The 23,337-nt window shown below is 44.7% G+C and overlaps 1 protein-coding gene across 3 annotated transcripts in view; it reads right to left on the bottom strand.

Annotated features, from left to right (window-relative positions):
- SLC44A3 (solute carrier family 44 member 3) overlaps positions 1-23,337 on the bottom strand; it is an 84,674-nt gene that overhangs the window by 34,304 nt on the left and 27,033 nt on the right. For all 3 annotated transcript variants that reach the window (XM_007468116.1, XM_007468115.1, XM_007468114.1), the window contains 4 exons: positions 23,170-23,259; positions 21,594-21,718; positions 17,426-17,612; positions 6,730-6,895 (listed from right to left, as the gene is read on the bottom strand). In XM_007468116.1, coding sequence (XP_007468178.1) covers positions 6,730-6,895; positions 17,426-17,612; positions 21,594-21,718; positions 23,170-23,259 — 568 coding nt within the window. The remainder of the gene's footprint in view (positions 1-6,729; positions 6,896-17,425; positions 17,613-21,593; positions 21,719-23,169; positions 23,260-23,337) is intronic.

Raw genomic sequence — 23,337 nt, 5'->3', positions numbered from 1 at the left:
AACTTATTTATCTTCTGTCTAGAAGTCTGTACCCTTTAACCAGTTATCTCCCCTTTCCCCTACCCCCAGCCCCTGGTAACCACCATTCTACTCTGTTTCTGTGAGTCCAGCTTTTTTAGATTCCACATATAAGTGATATCATCCAGTAACTGTTTTTCTGTGAATTATATCACTTAGCATAATGCCCTCAAGGTCCATCCATGTTGCTGCAAATGGCAGAATTTCCTTCCTTCTCATGGCTGAATAATATTCCATTATATATATCACATCTTCTTTATCCATTCACCTTTCGATGGACACTTAGGTTGTTCCCATACCTTGGCTACTGTGAATAGTGCTGCAGTGAACATGGGAGTGAAGATATTTCTTCAAGATCATTTTTTTAATTTCCTTTGGAGATACACATAAGAAGTGGGATTGCTGGATTGTATAGTATTTCTGATTTTAATTTCTTGAGGAACCTCCATACTGTTATACTGTTTCCATAATTGCTGTACCAATTTACATGCCGACCAACAGTGCACCAGGGCTCCCTCTTTTCTACATCTTTGCCAACAGTTATCTCTTGTCTTTTTGATGACAGACATTCTGACAGGTATAAGGTGATATCTCATTGTGGTTTTGATTTGCATTCCCTGATGATTAGTGATGTTGAGCACATTTTCATGTGCCTGTTGGTTATTTGTATGTCTTCTTTGGAAAAGAAGTTCAGTTCCTCGGCCCATTTTTTAACTGGATTTTTTTTTTTTTTTTTTTTTACTATTGAGTTGTGTGAGTTCTTTATATATTTTGGTTTTTAACAGCTTATCAGACATACAATTTGCAAATATTTTCTCCCATTCCATAGGTTGCCCTTTCATTTTGTTGACTGGTTCTTTTTACCATGTAGAGATTTTTAGTTTGATGTAGTCTCACTAATTTTTGCTGTTGTCGCTTGTGCTTTTGGTGTCATATTCAAAAAATCATTTCTAAGACTGATGTCAAGGAGCTTTTCCTTTATGTTTTCTTCTAGGAGTTTTATGGTTTTAGTTCTTATGTTTTAAGTCTTTAAACCATTTTGAATTAACTTCTGTGAACAGTGTAATACAGAGGTTTAATTTTATTCTTCTTCATGGGGTTATCCAGTTTTTCCAGAACCATTTATGGAAGATATTATCCTTTCCCCTTTCTGGGATCTCAGTTCTCTTCTACTGATCTATGGGTCTATTTTTATGCCAGTACCATACTGTTCCTATAGTACCATATAATACTATACTTAGCTTTGTTGTATAGTTTGTAACCAGGAAGTATGATGCCTCCAGGTGTGTTCTTTCTCAGGATGGTTTTGGCTATTTGGGATCTTTTGTGATTCCATACAAATTTTAGGATTCTTTTTCTATTTCTGCGGAAAATATATTTGAAATTTTGATAGGGAATGTATTAAATCTATAGATGGCTTTGGGTAATATGGATATCTTAACAATATTAATTCTTCTGATCCATGAATACAGGATATATTTCCATTTGTTTGTGTCTTTCTTTCATCAGTCTTGTACTTTTCAGTAAACACATCTTTCCCCTCCTTAGTTAAATTTATTCCTAAATATTTTATTGTTTTTGATGCTATTGTGAATGGGATTGTTTTATTTCTTTTTTAGATATTTTGTTGTTAGAGTATGGAAATGCACCCATTTTCTGTATGCTGATTTTGTATCCTGAAACTTTACTGAATTCACTGATTTAGTCTAACAGTTTTCTATGAAATCTTTAGGATTTTCTATATATAAGATCATATCATCTGCAAACAAAGGCAATTTTACTTCTTCTTTTCTGATTTTGATGCATTTTTCCCCCCTTTTTCTTGCCTGATTGCTCTGGCTAGGTCTTCCTGTACTATGTTGAATAGAAATGGTAAGAGTGGGCACTCTTGTCTTGTTTCTGATCTTAGAGAAAAAACTTTCAATCTTTCACCACTATGTTTTAGTTAATGTTTAGGGTTTACATTATCAGTACATAAATAAAGTAAAATCAGTACATAAAAAAAAATACAACTGATCCAAACAGTGTATTCTGATTATATTTCCTTTTCTGTACAGCTTTTGGTTTTTCCTTAAGTTAATAATGTTTCACATTTTTTATTTGCTTGGTTTTCCATGGACTTCACCAAATGCTTCACCAAAGTATAAATTTTTTCTCCACATATTCAAACAACACATCTGATATTCTCTCAATTTGCTTTTTATTTTTTCTTGGAGACATCCCTCCTGGGGCCCACTGCTCTCCAGCTCCTCCTTGGACCGGTTGTGCTCTATACCTGCTGACTAGCTACCCTCCTGGGGATTCCCTTTTTTTCTTCACTGTGTTGGAGCCCATTTCCTGAAACTCATGTTTTCCTCCCTGGCTTACTCATTAGTTTCAGTGGAGAAAGGATGTGGGGAGGAAATCTTTTGGGATGTTGTATGCCTGAACAGGACTTTATCCTCCTTTACCCTTGACTGATAGTATGAGTAGGTCTAGAATTCTAGGTTGGAAATAATCTTTCCTTAGAATTTTGACAGCCTTGTCCTACTGTCTCCTGCTTCAGAGTTGCTGTTGAACATCAGATCTCATTCTAGTTTTTTTTTAATTTAATTTTACTTTTTATTGAAGTACAGCTGATTTACAATATTAGTTTCAGGTGTACAACACAGTGATTCAATATTTTTAAAAATTATACTCCATTAAGGTTATTATAAAATATTGGCTGTATTCCCTGTTGTACAATATATCTTGTAACTTATTTATCTTATACATAGTAGTGTGTACCTCTAAATTCCCTATCCCTACCTTAAGCCTCTCCACTTCCCTCTCCCAAATGGAAACCACTAGTTTGTTCTCTAAATCTGTAGGTCTGTTTCTGTTTTGTTATAGTCATTCATTTGTTTTATGTTTTAGATTCCACATATAAGTGATAACATATAGTATTTGTCTTTCTCTAATTTATTTCACTAAGTATAATGCCCTCCAGGTCCACCCATGTTGTTTCAAAATAGCAAAATCTCATTCTTTTTTATGGCTAATATTCCATTGTATAAATATACCACATCTTCTTTATCCATTCATCTACTGATGGACACTTAGGTAGCTTCAATATCTTGGCTGTTGTAAATAATGCTGCCTGAACACTGGGGTGCATATATCTTTTGGAATCAGTGTTTTCATTTTCTTTGGATGTATACCCAGCAGTGGAATTGTGGGATCATATGGTAGTTCTATTTTTAGTTTTTTAAGGAACCTCCGTACTGTTCTCCATAGTGGCTGCACCAATTTACATTCCCACCAACAGTGTACTTGGGTTCCCTTTTCTCCATGTCCTTGCCAACATTGGATATTTGTGGTCCTTTTGACAACAGCCATTCTGACAGGTGTGAGGTGATCTCTCATAGTCTTGATTTTCATTTCTCTGATGATTAGCAATGTTGGGCATCTTTTCATGTGCCAGTTGGCCATCTGTATGACTTCTTTGGAAGAATATCTATTCAGGTCTTCTGCCCATTTTTAAACTGGGTTCTTTATTTTTTTTTTGATATTGAGTTGTATGACTTCATCTGTATGACTTCTTTGGAAGAATATCTATTCAGGTCTTCTGCCCATTTTTAAATTGGGTTCTTTATTTTTTTTTTGATATTGAGTTGTATGACTTCTTTATATATTTTGGATATTAACTCCTTATTGGTCATATCATTTACAAATACCTTTCCCATTCAGTAGGTTGTCTTTTCATTTTGCTGATGGTTTCCTTTGTTGTGCAAAAGCTTTTAAATTTAATTTGTTTATTTTTGCTTTTGTTTCCTTTGCTTGAGGTGATAGATCCAAAAACTATTACTATGGCTTATGTCAAAGAGTGTTCTGCCTGTTTTCTTCTGGGAGTTTTATGGTTTCCAGTCTTACATTTAGGTCTGTAATACTTTTTAGTTTATTTTGGTATACAGTATGCAAAAATGTTCTAATTTCATTCTTTTACATGTAGCTGTCCATTTCCTGGCATCACTTATTAAAGAGACTTGCTTTTCCCCATTGTATATTTTTGCCTCCTTTGTCATAAATTAATTGAACATAAGTGCATGAGTTTATTTCTGGGCTCTCTATTCTGTTCCGTTGATCTATGTGTCTGTTTTTATGCCACTGTAGCTTTGTAGTTTTGATTACTGTAGCTTTGTAGTACAGTCTGAAGTCACAGAGTGTGAAACCTCCACCTTTGTTCTTTTTTTCAAGATTGCTCTGGCTATTTGGGGTCTTCTGTGGTTCCATATAAATTTTAGGATTATTTGTTTTACTTCTGTGAAAAATGTCATGGGTATTTTGATCAGGATTGCATTAAATCTGTAGATTGCTTTGGGTAGTATGGACATTTTTACAATATTAATTCTTTCAATCCATGAACACAGGATAGCTTTCCATTTATTTGTTTCATTTTCAATTTCCTTCATCAAAGTTTTATAGTTTTCAGTATATAGGTCTTTTACCCATTCTAGTTCTTGATATTTTGCCTGTGATCTGTTGTTCTCTGTAAAGCTTCTGGGATCTTCTCTTTACCCATGTCCTCCAGCTCTGGGAAATTTTGATAATTTCTTCCCTTCTTTTTAAATTGTTTTCTATTTCTGGAACTCATATTAGTCAGATGTTGTGTGTCCTAAATTAGCCTCTGATTTTTTACCCTTTTTCTCCCATTTTGCATCTCTTTGTCTTTTTGTCCTACCTTCTGAAAGAGTTCTTCAACTTTATATTTTAATCCCTCAATAGAAAAATATCACTTTGCAATCATATTTTTAACTACAAAGAGGTCTTTCTTGTTTTCTCAATATTCTTTTTTTTTTTTTATTCTTATTTTATGGAAGTAACATTTCTTGGTTCTTTCTGAGGATACTATAGCTGTCGTTGTTGTAGTTTTCTTCTGCTGCCCGCATTGTCCCTATTTTCCCTAAGTTCTTTCTGTTTGTTTGTTTTGTTCATTTTGATCTTTTTCTTTCACTAGAGGCTCCTTCTAATGTTTAACAATCACTGGTTATCAGTTCACATTTAAGACTGAGGCACTGAAAAGTGAATTAGAGGTTCTATATGAGGGTGACTGCTGACCGGTGAGTTCCACGACCTGGTTCAGAGTCAGGGAAACAGGCCATTTCATTGGGGGACCCCCACGTGGCACCATCTGTACGTCCTTTCTCTGGGTTAGACAATTTCTCCAAAGAAGAATCCGATAATCTCCTGCCAAGGAAATACCAACCCGGCTGTCAACATCCTGGAGGTTAAGCTGTGGAGTGGGGGTTGGTAGTAGGTAGAACACTATTCAGTATTTAGACTTTCACTTGCTCCCCCTTCTTTCAGTGCAGAGCCTTGCCCCAGCCTCAGCTGTGCCAGATGCCCCACGTCCAGACCCTCTCTGATGACTTCTCCAGAGAGCAAAGCTCCCGTCTTGTCTTCTGCCGGTGTGAAGAAGGGGCCCTGGGGTCCAACTGCTCCTTAGGAAGACCTTTAACTAATCTTTGGAAGCACATTTTACACTTGAATTCCTGAGCCTCTCTAGGTTTTTGTGGCACAAACCAGCCTCCTCTCCCACCGAATGCAGAGACAGGGAGATATTCACTTCACTGGAAGTTAAATAAAAAGCTCTCATTGAAAATGCTTTGATTTTGTGGTACTAAAATAGCACAAAATCACTGCTCTCAGAGAGATATGACCTGCTGGCCAATTTGGTTAGAATAATCTCTGCTCCTCTACTCAGGAGTAAGCAGCACACATCACCCCCTCCAACGGCTCAAAGGTTCTCAATGCCAAGGGCTACAGCCCTTTGTGCATTCTATGGGCTCTCTAATGATGGAGGCTCCCAACAGCACCTCTGTAATAAAACCCACAGTACTCCTTATCATCAGGAGGTAATTGCTCAATGGCATGAATCATCCCTGGTTGACTTTCTTACCCCCACGAACCCTCATGTTTTTCTGCTCATTTAGGCTGAGAGATTAGAGGAGGATCAGCCCCATAGGAGTAAACTTGCTGTTCTGAGTCCAACCCTGTCATTCTAGTGGCCGTGTTCTTCTTGCCTGTGGCTTTATCTTTGCCTCATGGAGAGTAGCATACACAAAAGAGGTAAAGGGTTGAGATGTATGTATGTGTGTGTGTGTGTGTGTGTGTGTGTGTGTCCTCAATTATTCTGATGAGGTAAAGGAGGATAAACGCTTAAATAAGTATCATAGCGCACAGAGAAGCAAGTAATTAATTCACTAGCACTTAACTATATGAACATGAATTACATTTTATAGTCATGTACAATTCCCTTAGGATTTAAAATTGTTTTTCAAGAAAACATTCTCCTCATTTTGCATAGGATGAAATGAAGCTCGCAGAATTTACTGAAGTGTGCTCCAAATAGATCAGTAATGTTTTTAAAGTTTGAAGTCCGTAAGAATGGATATTTACAGGGGAAGTCAACCCCTTCTCCTGGATATCTTTCAATTCTAAGCGGTACAAATAATTCCCTGTTGGGCTTCCTTCTGGATTTTCTAGCTTAAAGTAAAAGAGGTTGGTAATGTGACAGATTTAAGATGTAACATTTCTTTTTACTACCAAATGAATATCCTTCCTAATTTTGAGCTTGGTCTTTTACTCTTGCCAATCCCTTTTGAGAGGTCATGTCAAAATTTCAAAATATCTTTTGAGATTCACAACATGAAGCATACAGACAAGTCAACAGGAATAACATGCTAGACCTACCTGTTGAAATAACATGTAACCACTGCCCCAGCTATAGTCATTTGCTGGCATGCAAGGATGAATTCACTAGTCCAGATGAGGCCAATTAAATGGTACCACCACATATACCGAATGCCCGAAAGAGGCTTATATTCCACTTGGCCGCCTTCGATGACCTGTGCAGCTCCTAAAGTTTAAAACACAAACATGCTTTATACCTATGTTTCCCTAAGTATGGGGGAAGTTTCAACAGGCCATGGTTCCTCATACCTGGGCTTTGGCATTACACGAAACACAGATGCCAAGGTAAAGTTTGAAATACCCACCATAATATAAGATCTTCATAGCAAAACTAAAAATTGAGAACACACATTTAACTTATGAAGAATATTAACAGGGATAAGTATGATGACTGATTGGTAGGCAATTTGCAGGACACTTGACCTATACTCTAACACTCACCCCACTTTACAGATATGAAAACTGAGGTTTGGAAGAGTCAAGTGACTTTTGCAAAGTCTCATTGCTCATGACTAGTGGAGGGAGAATATAAACCTGGACACACTGGACTCTAAAACCCATGGTTTTTCTACCACAACACTTGGTGATGCAAACAAAACTTACGTTGATGAAAGCACACAACGCCATTAGGACTCTGTTATAGAACCCCACTTCACCAAAAGTTTAGACTTAATAAAAGAGACAAGGATCTTCATTTTTTCAAAGGGATTCATTTCAGATTTCATTTCAAGAGCAAACTCTTCTAGGACATTTAAAATATCTACTGGGCTTCAGAGTTAAGCTTCTAGGTTCAAATCTCAGCTTCACCCTTTTTTGGGTAGATTGGGGCGAGTTATTCGGCCTCTTGGAGTTTTAGTATCCTTATCTGTAATACCCATATGCTGGTGGTAGTTCAAGAGAGAGTAGAGTGGGATTACCTGGTCAGTGCTGGCCCAAAGAAATATCACTACATAAGTGATAACGATTTTTATTATTATTATTAAATTTCAGGAGCACAACACTGTATTAAACCGAGGCCAGTGATGTAACCCCAGCAATGCTCTGCCATTCACTGGTTATACCCTGCTTTATTTGCTCTCATCTAAAGAAGCCTTTGAATTAGCTCTGCGATTCAATTCAATTCCATTTGGCTCTAGTAAAACCAAATCCCAGCTCTGCAACTGCATTTGGTCTCTAGATGTCCTCTGCTGTGTATTTTAAATAAACTACTGTAAGGGAGAAGATGGCACTTCGGTCTTTGGCAAAACCTACAACTTGAAGAAAATTTAAAGATAGTTTCATATTTCCTTTCACAGCTATAAATTGCTTTTAGGTTCATAATTCATGTGTCTTTAGACATTCACAGTAGGGTCTGTGCAAAGGAAGTGGGAAAAGATAATCGTGCTGTAGAGCAAACTAATTGCACAGACTAAGGCTGGTCTTAGTAACTCACGCTCTGTGTTCTGCTGAACAAGAGTCACATTGTGAGAAACAGTGGAGCAGCTTGGTTTACAGAGAGAAGTTAATATTTTATTGAACACTGGGCTCATTCTGGCTTGGAAGCAATCTCTGATTCAGGTAAGGCACTGATAAATGCTTATGCTTTTCCCAAATGGGTGTGTTTCAGAAAAGCATTCCCAACCCCAAACGAGGTGACCCCTCACAACTAACAAGCAAGTGTAGGTAGATCGGGTGAGCGGAGACTTGGAGAGCCACTCCTGGAATAGCAGAAGTGATGGGGCCAGTCAACATGCACACTGATGCTCCCACAAGGTCACCAGTGATGGGGACAGACTACAGTTTGCAAGAACAGGTCTACAACATCACACATGGTTTGGGGGTGGACGACGTTTCCAAAGAACAGGAGGGATGATTTCCGTGACAGACAAAAGGCAAGTAAGTACAAAGGCCCTTGGCGCTAAGGGGGGATCGTCTCTCCTTGGGGCTGCCCTGTGCTGCCAGTGGCACATTCACATACATCCCAGCTTGGCACACTGATGGCAACAGCCAGCAAGTAGAGAATGGCTAAAGGGATAAATCATGATCCATGCAGGCCTTCACACCCTGCACAGAAGCAGAATTCATAAATTATTCTTGACTGGCTACTTGTTTTTGAACATCTTTACTGAAGCCATCATCTATTTATTTTTCTGGTTCCATTATACCAGACTATTTAAAGGTTTTCCTTTAGGACAGGGTTTTTCAACCTCTCAACGTAGCAACTGGCATTTTGGGTCAGATAATTCTTTGTTAGGGGCGGGAGGGATGGAGGCCTGTCCTGTGCATTGGTAGGATGTTTAGCAGCTTCCTTGGCCTCTACCCATTAGATGCCAGGAGCTTCTTCCCTCCCCTCCTCCAGTTATGACAACCCAAGATGTCTCCAAACATTGCCAAATGCCATGTGGGGGACAGACCTGCTGCTTGAGAACCACTGCTTCAAGCAAACATTCTCTGAAGAATCAGGCGCTCTGGCTGCAGGAAGAAGCTTAGGGTGGGGCAGGCGTGTTTATGCGCACAGGACTGCCCTCTCCTGGACGGCTGGGTCGGTGCAGGCAAGAGCCTCTCATCAAAATACCAGTTGCTTGGTTACTAAGGACCATTACAATACAGCTACCACTAAGCGTAGCTAACGGGCATGGGAACTGGATCCCAAGATAAGATTAATCTAGGGGGATGGTGGTGGAAAGGACACTGAACTGGAAGAGGGCTTGGTTCCAATCTCAGCCTTGACGTTTGTGATAAGCAACCTGGGCCTCGGTTCTCTTATTCTAAAGATGAAGAGGGAAGACAAGATGAACTCCAGGGCAGTAGTTATACAGTGTGAGAGTCACGCAGGCTGAGATTCACATCTCTGCTCTGTCTCCTAATGGCTGACCAACCTCAGGCAAGTTATGAGGTTGTGGGACATTTTAAAATCTCTGTTTCATCATCTGTAATCTGAAGACACTAATACCACTCCCTTGTTGATTGCATCTAGTCTCACGGCTCTAAAAGCCATACACATAGCGAGGATTAAACAGGTAGGTGCTTAGAACGGTGAGTACAATATAAGGTTAGCTATAGTTGAGGTACAAGTAGATACGATTCCAGTTCTGAAATGAGCAAATATTTACTTAGCGTATACTGCATGCTAGAATTATGCTGGACATGAGCTATCAGGGGAAAAGATGAAAAAGGCAAACACAAAAATCGGAAAGAAGATATCATCAGAGTGAATATCACATTTGCTACATTAGTTTATTCATCTCCCCTTCTTCTGGACCGTTCATAATTCCTCCTCCAACCTCTAAGAGTTTTTTCCCATCCTCACGCTCAGTCAGTGGCCTCACTTCTGGTTTCTCTGACAAAACTGAAGCAATCGGAAAATCTCTGCTAGCACCTACCCCCATCTCTACCCCTTATCAGCATGTGCCCATAATCGGACCCCCCCCCGGCCCCTTAATGTGATAAACTGTCTGTGATCCTAAGGCCAACCCCTGCACTAGATCCCCTTTCTCACCTACTTGAAGATATCACTCCAGAAATTTTCCCTCTCTTTCTCGCTTCATCAGAATATTCCTCTCTACTGAATCATTTTTAATCACCTCACATCTTTAAAAAAAACCCCTACTTTTTGACTCCCTTTCCTCCTCCAGCTTCCTTTCTGTTTCTCTGTTCCTATTTACAGCCGAACTTCTAAGACTGTCTCTTATTCTTTCCAATTCTTTTTTCTCCACCTTTCTCTTGAACTGCTCTAATCCTGATCCAGCCCCCCACGCTTCTCTGAAACTGCTTTGTTTCACTTCCATGTTGCTAACTGCAACGGTCAATCCTTAGTTCTTATCTGATTTGTCAGCAGCACTTGACACATGGAACCCTTCACCCCAATTCCAGGACAGCACATTTTTCTCCTCCTGCCCACTGGCTGCTCCCTTTCAGTTTCCTTTCTTGATTCTTCCTCGTCTCCAAGACCTCTTAACATTGACATGCTCCAACGCACAGTCCTTGAATTTCTTTTCTATCTACACTCATTCAAATCTCATGGTTTTAAATACTATTCATGTGTTCCCCAATTCCCAAATGAGGTCTATAGCTGGCCCTCTCCAGAAACTTCAGACTCAAACAGCTAACTCCCTACTTGACACCTCCATCCAGCCGTCTAAAAGGCATCTCAATCAACACAACTCAAAAAGAACTTCTCCTCTTCCCCGAAAACGCTCCAAAGTCTTGTCCCATCTCAGCTGATGGCCATCCCATCTTCCAGTTGCTCAAGCTAAAACACCTCAGTCTTGTCCCCAACTCCTCTTTCTTTCACACCCTTCACCTAATATCAGGAAATCCTTCAGAATCTGATAGGTCACACCATGTCCACCATTACAACCCTGTTCTAAGCCACCATCACCTCCTCCCTGGAGCACTGCCATGAAAATGTAAGTCAGATCATGCCACTATGCTGCTTAAAATGCTGTAATGACTTCCCATTTCAGAAACAAAGTACCTATAATGGCCTACAATGCCCCAAGAGCTGACCCTGTGCTCTCTCTGACACTCACCTGAACCATTCTCTCCCTCGATCAGGTCACTCTCACTGAATGGGCCTCCTTGCTGTGTCCCCAGCACCTCTCCCTCTTGCTGTTCCCTTTGCCTAGAACATTTTCCCTTCCTTTGCTTAGTCTCATGGCTCTGCCCTCACCCCCTTCAGATGTTTGCTCACAAATTATCTTCTCAGTAAGGCCCTCCCCAGTCACTAAATTCAAAATTGGACCCCCCTCCTTAAGCATTTCCTATTACTCTTCTCTGCTTTATTTTTCTCCTTACCACTTATCAACTTTTAATGTACTATAAAATTCACTTACTCATTTAATGCCAATCTCCCTCTAGCTTTCCAAACTAGAAGGAGAGCTGTATCTCCAGCATCTGTAACAGGGTCTGATATAATAAATGTTCCATAAATATTTGTTGAATGAATGATTGTATGAATGAATGAACCAACCTTCCTCAAGTAATACATCCTATCATAGAGATTCGAGACAACTTTCTAGAAGTCTTCCTAGAGATCATCATTATAGCCTGGAGGAAATGCATCATGCAGCTAGCTATAAGTCCGGGTATTACAAGTAAGCTTTAAAGCATTTTGAAAGACTGAGGTGATATTGATATCATATTAATGATCAATGTAAATGGCAGTTTCTCAAGGGAGGCAGTCCAGTTGGTTGGGATAATTTCCCAAAGGGTGCAGGCCCGACTTAAAAGGGTTCTATATTCTGGCACATTCTGTGCACTTGGCCTCTTCCAGCAAACTGGCTCAGTGTTCTGCTGACACCCATCCTGCCTGTGCCTCCTGCTGCCTCATCTTCTGCTCTGACAGCACGAGGGTTAGGGCAAAAGAGAAGAAAATCTCATTGACAGCGCACCTGTGGTTCACCTAGTTCCTTCTGTGTATACCTCTCATTTAACACAACATTGATGTGAATTCACTTCCTGACTCAGCACACACTTAACTGAACTCACTCAAGGGCTGTGCACTGACCACAGAGACAGAAAGAAAAAGACACAGTCCAGGCCCTCCAGATGTTCATTCTCTTGAGGGAAGACAACACACACGTCATTATCTTGCATTATTGTTTTTTATAGACCTTATCACTAGCTGACATAATCTATTTACTTATTTATGCTCTCTTTCCCCACTCACTAGTACCTTTATCTGGTTCACTGCTGTATCTCAGTACCCAAGCCACATAGCAGGCATTTGATGAATATCCGTTGAAAGAATGAAGAATACAAAAAATGCAGGGAAAAATGAAGAAGAAATATCTAAGTATGCCTGGGCAATTTATAGGAGATTTTCCAAGAAATATATTACTCAAAACAAATCTTGAATAATGACTAGTTCTCCATGAAGTGTGGGGGAAAAAGTTGGGGTGAAAGTTAGGAAGAGGAGCAGAGTCTAGACAAAGACCACATAGCAGGTGCAAAGGCACCGAGATGTTCATGGACATTGTTTTCCCTCACATTTCCCCACAGGGACCGTAAACTTCTGAAAAGCAGGGGCTGTTTTAAACTTCTCCTGAGCAATCTCCCTTCCCCCTGTTCTTAGGACAGGACTGGGCCACTAGGAAACTTTTGTGAAATAACTTCAATTATCTTCTAGATCTCTGATAACTTAAAAAAGGACAATTTTCTTTTAGACTGTGTTCTCAAATATACCATGCAGAGTAGAGAATAGACCACAAAGCTGAAGCTAGTACTAGACATTGTCTAGTTGACATTAGTTCCTAATGTAAGGAACACATACTGTCCCTTATCTGCAGAGCAAAGCTCTGGTCCCATCTCAGCCTCCTAACATCATTATGAGGCAGCCTGGGGAAAGCACCATTTTTCCACTGCATAAAAGGAAAACAGGAAGCCCAGAGGATTAACATACAAGGAAGGCTGGAGCCATCCTGGATCCCAGGTCCCTTGATTGGAGACCCTCTGTCTGACCTTGCTGCCTCCTTTCCAAGCATGGTCTTTTGCCTTTAAGCACGCTGAGCACACCCCTGCGATGACCTCTTCTAACTGCAGTACCACTGGGAGAGAAAGCCCCCCCTTCCCCAAATGGGCCTCTTTCTTCTACTGTTCCGACTGTGGGGCATCCCAACCACCTTATGGTAACTGGGGGTCATCAGATCAGCTGGGCTCTTTCCAGCCTGCCAACTGCACCTACTGGATTCCCAAGGTTATTTCCATTTTCCTGTAACTACTATTTTCACTGGATTTAGTAGTCACTGTCACATTGCTGGTGGCAGACAAGTCCCAACTGACTCGTTACTGTCATTACTGAGGGCCTGGTTATGCTCCACTGAAACAATCCTCAAACAAGCCAGAGTTTGTCAACTAGTTAAGAGACTGATTAACAGTCACCAGAGAAATAGCTCATCAAAAAAATGGCAAAAAATGATGAACCTAAAGTTCACTTTTTCTGCATTTTCTTTTGTTTTTTACACATAAATATATTAACTCATTCAATCATCTGACACAATAAAAGTCTTACAGTATTTACCCACTGAGGATACCTCACAGCATTGGGAACATTGGGTGGAGACTGAAGAGAGAGCCTGAGGGTTCTGGGACTTCCTGAGGGACATGAAATGAGACAGTCAGGTGCTGTGCAGGCATCTCTCACCACCCGGATCACCTGGGCATCTGCTGAAGATCAAAACAAGCAGCAGATGACCTGCCCAGGCCCAGAGCCCATCGTCCGGGCCCTGCATGAAAAGGCCTTTGAAGTCAAAGGGAGTTCTGTGCACCTGGGTCGGCCCACAGGTGAGTGGAAAGGAGAGGCACGTGGCCTAAGGGGACGGCGGGTCTGGTTTCTATGACGCCCGGCCCTGGGGGAGGGGGAAGGCAGTCGCTCTGTGCGACACCCTCTCCTGCGAAGCCGAACATCAACCTGCCCATAGACCCCTACAGTAGGTCCTGGGCACCCGGTTTCCTCTTCTTGCCCTTCAGCTCCTCTCACTTTTGCTCATTTTCCTCCTTCCACAGATAGAGAAGGGCTGTGCTTTAATATGTGACCCTCTGATGCGCTGCCTTAGGCCCTACGGAGCAGCCCACTCTCTCCCGGCCCCTCCTCTCAGTCCTGTGGCTGAGGCTGTTTAATGTCCCCAGGCCCTGGGCCCAGCTGGGGCCGAAGTGGGGGAACTTAAGGACAGTCCTGCTAGCAGCTCACCCCCGAGTTGGCCCTGGGGCGTGTTCCTCTCCAACTATATCCCCAACTCCCAGGACCAGCTCTCATCTTATCCCCTGTGAGCAGGTTCCCTCCTGTGCTCGGACATGACCCCACTAAATCCCCTTTGCCTCTCTGTACTTTCCGATCTTCTGGTAATTTCCAGCCCATCCTCTGAGAAGCCTTCCCTGACTCGCAAAGGGGGTTGGAGCCTCACTGTGGTGCTCCATAGCTCCCCGAATTTCTCCTCTTGCGATGCTCATCAGCCTTTGCCATCCACACCGTGGGGAGAGGCCACCACTCTTCCCCAGAGCCTTGCCAGGGCCTCGTCCCCCCAGTGCTCACCTAATGTCTGTGCATTAAAGAACGAAAGAACGTGTCCTGCTCCAAATCACTGAGGGTTTAACCACAGAGACAATTCCCTTCACCCAGACTCATAGCCCGTAACGACAGCGGGGCGGGCAGCTGTGCCCTGGAGGCTGGAGCAGGAAGGTCCCTCCCTGGTCCCTGGTCCTGAGCTGTACTTCCCGGCGCCTCACCTCTCCTCTGTGAGTCTTTTTTTTTTTTTTTTTTTTTTGCAGTACGCGGGCCTCTCACTGTTGTGACCTCTCCCGTTGCGGAGCACAGGCTCCGGACGCGCAGGCTCAGCGGCCATGGCTCACGGGCCCAGCCGCTCTGCGGCATGTGGGATCTTCCTGGACCGGGGCACGAACCCGCGTCCCCTGCATCGGCAGGCGGACTCTCAACCACTGTGCCACCAGGGAAGCCCTCCTCTGTGATTCTTTAGGGCGAGGGCCCAGCACCACAGTCCACCACCAGAGCGTGAAGCCCTGCCACCTCCTGCCACACCTCACTCCCAGCCTGATCTGGCTTTAGCTTCTGGCCCTGTCATGTTGCCGTCTGGCCGCAGGTCCCAAACACCACACTACAGGCACAGCTTGCATTCGCCGGCCAGCTGCTGTGGTCACAATACGGCTTCAACTCGAACAGACAAAACTGAGGCCTCATTTGATCTCCTAGCTTTGTATCCCCGACACAAGGGACATGCGAGGTAGTGGAAAGAGCACAGGTTCTGTTCTAGAGCTCTGGCGTCAGTAAGAGCCATCACACTTTGCAGCTGGACCTTCAGCAAGTTGCTTTCTCAGAACCTCAGTTTTCTTGCCTGTAACTTGAACATGACAACACAGGCATCGGAAGGGGGTTGCGACACTTAAAGGAGAGAACATAAGAAAGCACCTAGTGCAGAGCCTAGAATTTGGGAAATTTTCATTAAATGCTTGCTTTCCTGCAGGCACCGAGGCCACTGCTTCCCTTTCCGCCAGGACTAAGACCACGTCAAGGGAATGAGCTGGAAGATGCTTGTTCAGTGTTGCCCTAGTTAAGACTTCCAACTGTCCTGCAATTTCTGTTCTTTCATCTTTTCTTGGTAACAGAACCTCTCATTTTTAGGCTGTGCATGGCCGCCACCAACGAAATGACATTTCCTGTCCCCCCTTGCACATAGCAGTTGCCATGTAACTGGGATTTGGCCAATGGGTGTAGGTGGAAGTGTTGTCATGACTTCCCTGCTACCTTCCTCATAGCCTGAATAAGACAGGGTGGTTGGAACTCGAGTGTCTATTTCAGCTCTGAGGTGGAAGCAAGTGGTAGGCTGTGCAACAAGAAAAAAGGTGCGTGGGTCTGTGACCTCTGGCAGCCCATGCTGGCATGGGGTCTCCTCCTGTGGGCTTCATTTACATGAGAGAGAAATTGCCTGTCATCTTGTTTAAGCCACTGTTTTGAGGTTTCTGTCACTCTCACACAAACCTCATCCTGATTGATTACTCTCCTGTACCTGTTTGAACAAGGTTCCCTGCTGGATAATTATCGGAAGTGCATGGCAGGCCTTCAGCAAGCTTCCAGAGACCCCCGACAGAAGAGACTGTCCCTAGAGCATCTCTAAGCTGGAAACATGGGCTTTCAAGGGCTTGGACCTCCAGAGAGCTGGCTGCCCATCTTGAAGTAATCTCCATGGGGTCAGGTGACTCCAGAAGAGAGGTAAGAGAACCTAGTTTACTAAGAACCTACTACATGTAGCTATTCCTACATATACAACTGGAGCCTACAGGGAACAGAATAAACTCGATAAACATTAAGAAGTTATGTTAGCCTGTTGCTTTGACATCTGCTGTGGTTCTTATCTGCCTGGTGACAGTCTCCAAAAGCAACTTACTCTTTTGTACTCACATCAGAGTATGAGTTTGGGCCTTAACTAAATCAAATCGAGGAGTGAGTGAGAGAAGATCTAGAGCAGTATCACTCAAAGTGGGGGCCATAGACTAGTGGCCTGGGCTCACCCTGTGTGTGATTAGTCCACAGTGAGATAAGGAGCTTGTGCCAGAAGGTAGGTCAGCTGCATCACTAGGCCTATCGTCTCATTCTGCTGACTTTTTTTTTTTTTTTCACAGCAAGACTTTCTTGACGGAGGAAGTGATGGAGGGATATACATTCTGGCATAAGCTCCTTATCCGGTGTCAGACAACCCTTTGAATAGCACTGTTCTAGAATGTGGTTGCTCTCTTACAGGGATCCAAAAAAACATAACCCTACCACAAACCAAGTGAATCAGAATCTCTGAGGATGGGGCCCAGGCATCTGTATTTTAGTAAAGCACCATAGCTGATTCTGAGGAATATCTCTGGTGGAAAACCACTGTATAGATATGACAGCAGAATGGAGGGTAGTATTGTCTTCTCAGGAGCAAAGCAGTGTGAACATCTGTGCCCACTTGCTTTAAACTTAAGCTCGTTCTTTTGAGCACAACGTTTTAACAGGGTCTTCCCTGGGTTCTTTTTTTCACATACTGATACAAAAGAGGAAAAAGAATTTCCTGCTTTTTCTCCCATGACAGAGACCCAGGCACTGTTGGCATCAGATGCCTTTAGCTGCATGGGAAATTTGGTCCTTACAAAAACAGGCCAATGGTTCCAGAATGGTGAGGCCTTCTGTGCACGACTCCAGGGTGACGGACCCCACTCCCACTGCCCTTACCTGCAGTTCCCAGGCTCAGGAGCACGGCCACCCAGGGGACCCAGAAGAAAATGAGGATGGCAAACGTCCACAGTGGCTGGAACAGCAGGAAAGGAGAGTTGCTGATGGCTTTATTTGTGACTCGGAGAAGTTCAACTGTCAATTTTATTCTCTTTCTGAGGACAAAAATCAAGACGAGCAGAACTGCCTGGTGAGAAAGGGGTTAAATTATTCAAAATAATGAAGAACTGAGAAGAGCTGAAAACAAACCCTAATATTTTGCTGACATCTCAGCAAACAACTCTTTTAAGATAGTTACTCACTACTTTTATTATAACAGAATAGACATAGTCTCAAATACTAACTGAGCATCTACTATGTGCTGATACTCATGCTAGATCCTGCTGCTACAGCAGTGGACAAGACACAGCCCCTGCTCTAAAGGAGCTTGCAATCTGGTCAGAGAATGAGAGAAAACGAGAATAAGGTCCTCTGGGGTCAGCGAACCGTCTATTTCTTTTTCCCTCCACAGCACCCAATATGCTCAGAGAATGCTGAAGGACTGCAGAAGGTCAAGGGGACACAAGTATGAGGGAAGAGGACAGTGATCGTGCCTCAAAGCAACCTTCTGTGCCTCCTCCTCTGCTGGCTTTGGCCTCCCTGTATATAAATGTCATATTAAAGAAACAAACCTCCCTCTACCCTCACACCGTGGTCCAGCCCCCGTCATCTCTCATCTCCTTCACAGGCGAGCTTCAAGTAAGTACTAGTGCACACTAGCCATCTGCACTCATCCTTCAGCTGCCTGTAAACCTCCAGACCCCAAGACTCTCCTGAAACTGCTCTCCCCAAGGTCACCTCATCTGACCTCCTGAATGTCAGATCCCACGGAAACATTCCAGATCTTGCTTGACCTCAGCGTGGCGTGTGAACCTTTTGTGCCCTCCTCTTTTCCTAAAACCTCCTTCGACTTCTGCGACTGCTCTCTCCTCTGGCTCTCCTTCTGCTTCTTCAGTTGCTATTTCTTGGAATCCTTTGGGTGGTCTCCCCTACTCCTCTGTGGTTTTAGAATCCTTCTTAGATGCTGATAACCTTGAAATAAAAATCTCCAGGGTCCAGTGGTTAGAACTCCACGCTTCCACTGCGGGGGGCACGGGTTCGATCCCTGGTTGGGGCACTAAGATCCTGCAGCCAATTAAAAAAAAAATCTCCAGCCTCACCTTTCTCTAGGTGCTGGATGAGTAAGCACTTCAGTTACTGACCAGGCGTTGGGTGGCCTATAGTGTGTCAAACTCAACTTGTCCTGAACTGAATTCATTATCTTCATACAAAAACTTATTTCCCCTGTATTCCCTACTCCAGTGGCCCTAATTTTCCTGGACTCTCCAAGAAAAAAATCAGGTTCCTCTCTTGCGTGCTTCCATTTTATCCCATACCTACCCTGCTGTAGCACTCAACATACTCTACTGTAGATGTTTATTGTCTGCATTTCACATTACATCAAGCTCCTTGAGGGCAGCGCCATCTGTTATTGCCAAGGACTGGCACAGTCCCAGCGCACAGCACAATCGCAATCACCTTGGACTCAGTTGCCCGACAGAGCTCTCAATCTGTCCTCTCCTCTCTATTCCCACGTTGATGCCACAGCTCAAGTCTCAACATCTCTCACCCAGACCCCAATAGCCTCTGCACTACCTTCTGCTTTTAATCCCCTTAGCCCCCTACCCCTGCCTCAATCCCTCCTCCAACCCAAGCTAAAGGGATCTTTGTAAAAGGTAGAGTCAAGGATATCATCTCCCTGCTCAAAATCCTTCAACATCTCCCCAAAGCTCCTGGATAAAGATCGAAATCATCATCACTGTAAATCAGGATCTTCCTGGCATGGTCCCTTCCTGTAGAGGGAACTTCCTGCAGGCTCCTCTCTTGTCTATGTGACCCCTCCCATGCCACTCCCTTGGCCTAAGAGGCCCTTCCTCTTCCAGCTGGGCTTGGGCATTGCTGCCCTCAGGGACCTCATAATCAAGTGGAGGAAAGTCAGAGGGCAGTGGGATAAACTGTGCAAAACTGCTCCCGGGGCTGGGAGCAGGGCCTCCTGCCGTAGCTGTGGGGACTGGCCTGAGGAGCGAGGGAAGATGCCCGAAGGAGACGGTAGGCACTTCCATCTGTGTGTGTCCTCAATGCCTATAGCACAACCAACAAGGAAGAGGGGCATTGTTTGTTGTTGTCGTTTTTTACTAAAAATTTTAATGAGGCAAAATGATACAATCTTTAGGCAAATAAACTTGGCTTCTAGCTCCTGAGTGGAATGGTAAAATGTGTGTTTTTAAATGTGTGTGTGTTTTTCAACTATATTATATATATATATACAAAATGCTCCCCTCACGTTCAAAGTACACCAGGACATTGACCACAAGTGATGAGTTAACTAACCCGTCACTTCCCCAGTCTCAAGGGAGATCAGCATTACCCACTGGGGATGGTGCCAGGGGTGCTGGCTGGGCGGGGGAGGGGGGGGACAGCAGAGCTGACTCACCGCAGGGGTCAAGCCTCAACTTCACCCTTCTGGGCTCTAAGCTGCACACTGCTGCACCTCAGCCTGTGCCCCTAGGCTGACACACCGAGGCGAGCATTCGATGCCATACATCCCATTTTCTTCATCGCTGCTAGTGGTTTTATTGAAACCACTGAAATAATATTCCTAGGCAGCCCCCCTCATAGGCCGCCCCCTCTCCCCATGTACCACGTCACGGCGTTGCTGGCCCTGTAGTTCATCTCATTGCGGGGCGTGTGTTACCTTTGTGTTGTGTCTTGCCAGGTCCATTGCTTAGCGCAGGGCCCTGGGCACAACAGGCGCTCAGCAAATGTGCTCTTATGAGCACAAGCTCCTCGGCAGCCAGTCCTTGGGAGAGACTGAGCGGCAGTGACACGTGTGTCAAATGAACGGTGTGCGAGCTGTGGTGCGCTTCCTAACTGTGCTCTCACAGCCTGCCCTTTCCCTAGCCTTACGCTTGGTGAAGAGCATCCCCCCCGCCCGACCCTGGCGACGGCGGCCATTAATGGCTCAGTGTGCGAAGACAGAGGGAGCCCTGTGGAGGGGGGGGGAAGCAAGCTCTCCCGGCTCCCAGCCCCTAGTGCCAACAGCCCAGCACGCGGCCTGGGCTGCAGGGGGGCCTTTCTTCTCCAGCCTCCTGCACACGCCCTGGCTCAGCTACGGGCCTGGTCCCGGGACGAACCAGGAGCTTCGCTTTATCGGATACTTGCTCACTGAGATGCCGTTCACGTGACAGATGCAAACCTGACACCTCACTAGAAAGGAGGAAACGCGAAGCCTGCACCAGACGTGAGAACCGAAGGATTCCCTTAGAGGAGAGAGCTGAGCTGGCGAGAGAATCTGCCCTTGCTGAAAGATTTAACGGGCGTGTGGAAACCCCGGCCGCCATGCCTGCATGAAACGGTTAGCAAGCAACACACCAAAGGATGCCCGTGGGCCACCTGAAATCAGTTCCCGACCCTCTCCGGGGCCCTATGATTCCAGAACTGCTATCAGCACCAGGGGAGGGACCAGAATGATTTTCAGTTGCCAACCACCCTCCCCCAACGACCAGAATCTCCAGGCTCAATGCTCTCTGTTTGCCTGCTCTCAACTAGGGAATTCACCAAGGAGGCGGCGGTTCTCTCAAACCAACTTAGCCTAGCAGCCGCACGTCTGGAAACAAAGGGCTCTCTGTGTTCAAGGGCAGTGCAAGTTGTCACAGCCTTGAGAGCAGAGCATCCACTGGCTAGAGGGGTGGCGACTCTCCGCAAACCAGGAAATGGGAACTGTTGTATGTCTGGCTCCCTCTCCGCGCTGCGGCGTCCCTATAGCCGCCTGTGGGTGCAAGCGGTTCTACTGTGTTCAAGGGTAATGAGTCAGCAAGGGTAACGAACCAACCTCTGAGATGGCAGACGTGACAGAACGATGTCAGAGCGTTTACTCATGTTTTTGAAGGCTGCAATGCATTCCTATGTAGGTATCTCAAATGAAACACAAAGGCACTAGACGTGTATGTACACTCACTACACTAACATGTATATACATTCTGCAGTGAAAGAAAAACAAGTGCTCGTTGTTTTTTGGTTAAAATCTAATTATTTGGATTTCAGAGTTCTGGCCAGCTACTTGATCTACTGCTGGAAGGGTGCTTCTTACCGTGATAACTGTAGACACAACAGCAAACCCCAGCAAACACTTCATGTTCTCCCTTTCTGTGTCCAGTTCTGTGCTGAGGTCATTAGTGTAGTCATAATACAGCCACCATAAGACACCACAGACAACTGGAAAGCAGAACACCAGCAGAACTCAGCGCGCATGCCATGAGGTAAGCACCCGCCCCTCCCTTCACACCAGGCGGCCCTGCTCAGGCAGTGGGTCCCAAACCCCTGGGGCCTTGCAGGCAATGACCGGCCCTCTGAAGCAGCTGAATGGGGCAGCTGAGGACCTGCCAGACCGGGGGTGGCTGCCTGTCTCTGGGAGACGCAGGGAGGTGACTCCGGAACACAGACGTGTCCTGTCAGCCTAGCCCATGGGTGGGGCTGGGTGTGAGCAGGGAGGAAACCACACTGATGGGATGGTGAGAGGAACAATATTAGAGTCTAAAGTCTAAAATTTCCGAATGAGCTCTGCGGGTGACAACGCCAGGGGCAGTCTGGATATTTGCTTGGCACCTACAAAACTGGGCAGATGCCTCGACATTGCAAATGCTCTGCATTTAGGTAGTAAGTGCCACCTGCAGCGCATCCACAGTGACAACAGGGAGGTCACAGTCGTCTTTACTAGCTGTAGGTGGGGAAGGCACCCTCTCAAGCCATAGTGCGTGTCCTCCAGCACCTGCACGCTGGGCACCTCTGATCTGCAGAACTGATTGTTTAGGGGATGAAACACCTACAGTCATGCCAATTATTTATTTATTTGGTCATGCTAATTATTAAAAATTAAAATATCCTATACTAGTTCAGAAACAGCTGCTGCCTTGAGTTCCCTGCATGCCTCTGCCCCTCGGACTTTATTCCCCAACAACTTCTAGATGGATCCAGGATCCAGCACTGAAAAGGAAAACAGTGGGCACCGGGCAGGGTCTCCGGGACCCTGACCCAGTTCAGGGCCTGCGTCTCTTCAGATTGGCCGGAGCCTTTGCATGACAATGTGCGTACCCACGGGTGATGTGAAAATTCAGAAGACATCCTTTAAAGCAACGGTCCCCAACCTTTTTGGCACCAGGGACCGGTTTTGTGGAAGACACTTTTTCCACGCACAGGGTGGGAGGTGGGGGGATGGTTCAGGCTGTAATGCGAGCGATGGGGGGGGATGGAGAGCGGCAGATGAAGCTTCGCTCAGTCGTCTCCTGCTGTGCAGCCCGGTTCCTAACAGGCCTCGGACCGGGGGTTGGGGACCTCTGCTTTAAAGGGCTTCCAACAGGCATTGGAACTGACTTTTAATGGTGTGGAAACCAGTACCACTCACCTGGCCGGCTCATCTGAGAGGCGGCACAGTGCAGAAGAGACAGAAGGCTGAGCAGGAACTCTGCTGTGATCTGTGAGACAGAAGCAATCCTGTGGTCCTCCCTGACCTCTCTGGGCCTGGGTCTCCTCATATGTAACATGAGGGAGTTGGACGAGAGACTCTCTAAGATGCCATGTAGCTCAGCAATGCCAGCTTTTAAGTTCTACACTTAATGGAAAGGCTTTTCATTTAATCAAGAAGAAATCAATCAAGTGGAAATACTTACACAGCAATCCCAAAACAATCAGTGCAATGAAAATGTGAACCAGAAGGGTGGTGATGAATCGGAAGGTGAACATCACGGCCAAAGACAAGGCTAGAAAATTAAGCAAAAACATATAAATTCTAACAACCACCAAGGCATGAAGGGGATGATGATGGGGCTGGAATGCCT

This window comes from Lipotes vexillifer, unplaced genomic scaffold (assembly GCF_000442215.2).
Source record: "Lipotes vexillifer unplaced genomic scaffold, Lipotes_vexillifer_v1.1 scaffold905, whole genome shotgun sequence".
NCBI classification, from domain to species: domain Eukaryota; kingdom Metazoa; phylum Chordata; class Mammalia; order Artiodactyla; family Lipotidae; genus Lipotes; species Lipotes vexillifer.
This window is presented reverse-complemented; position numbering and strand designations above follow the sequence as displayed.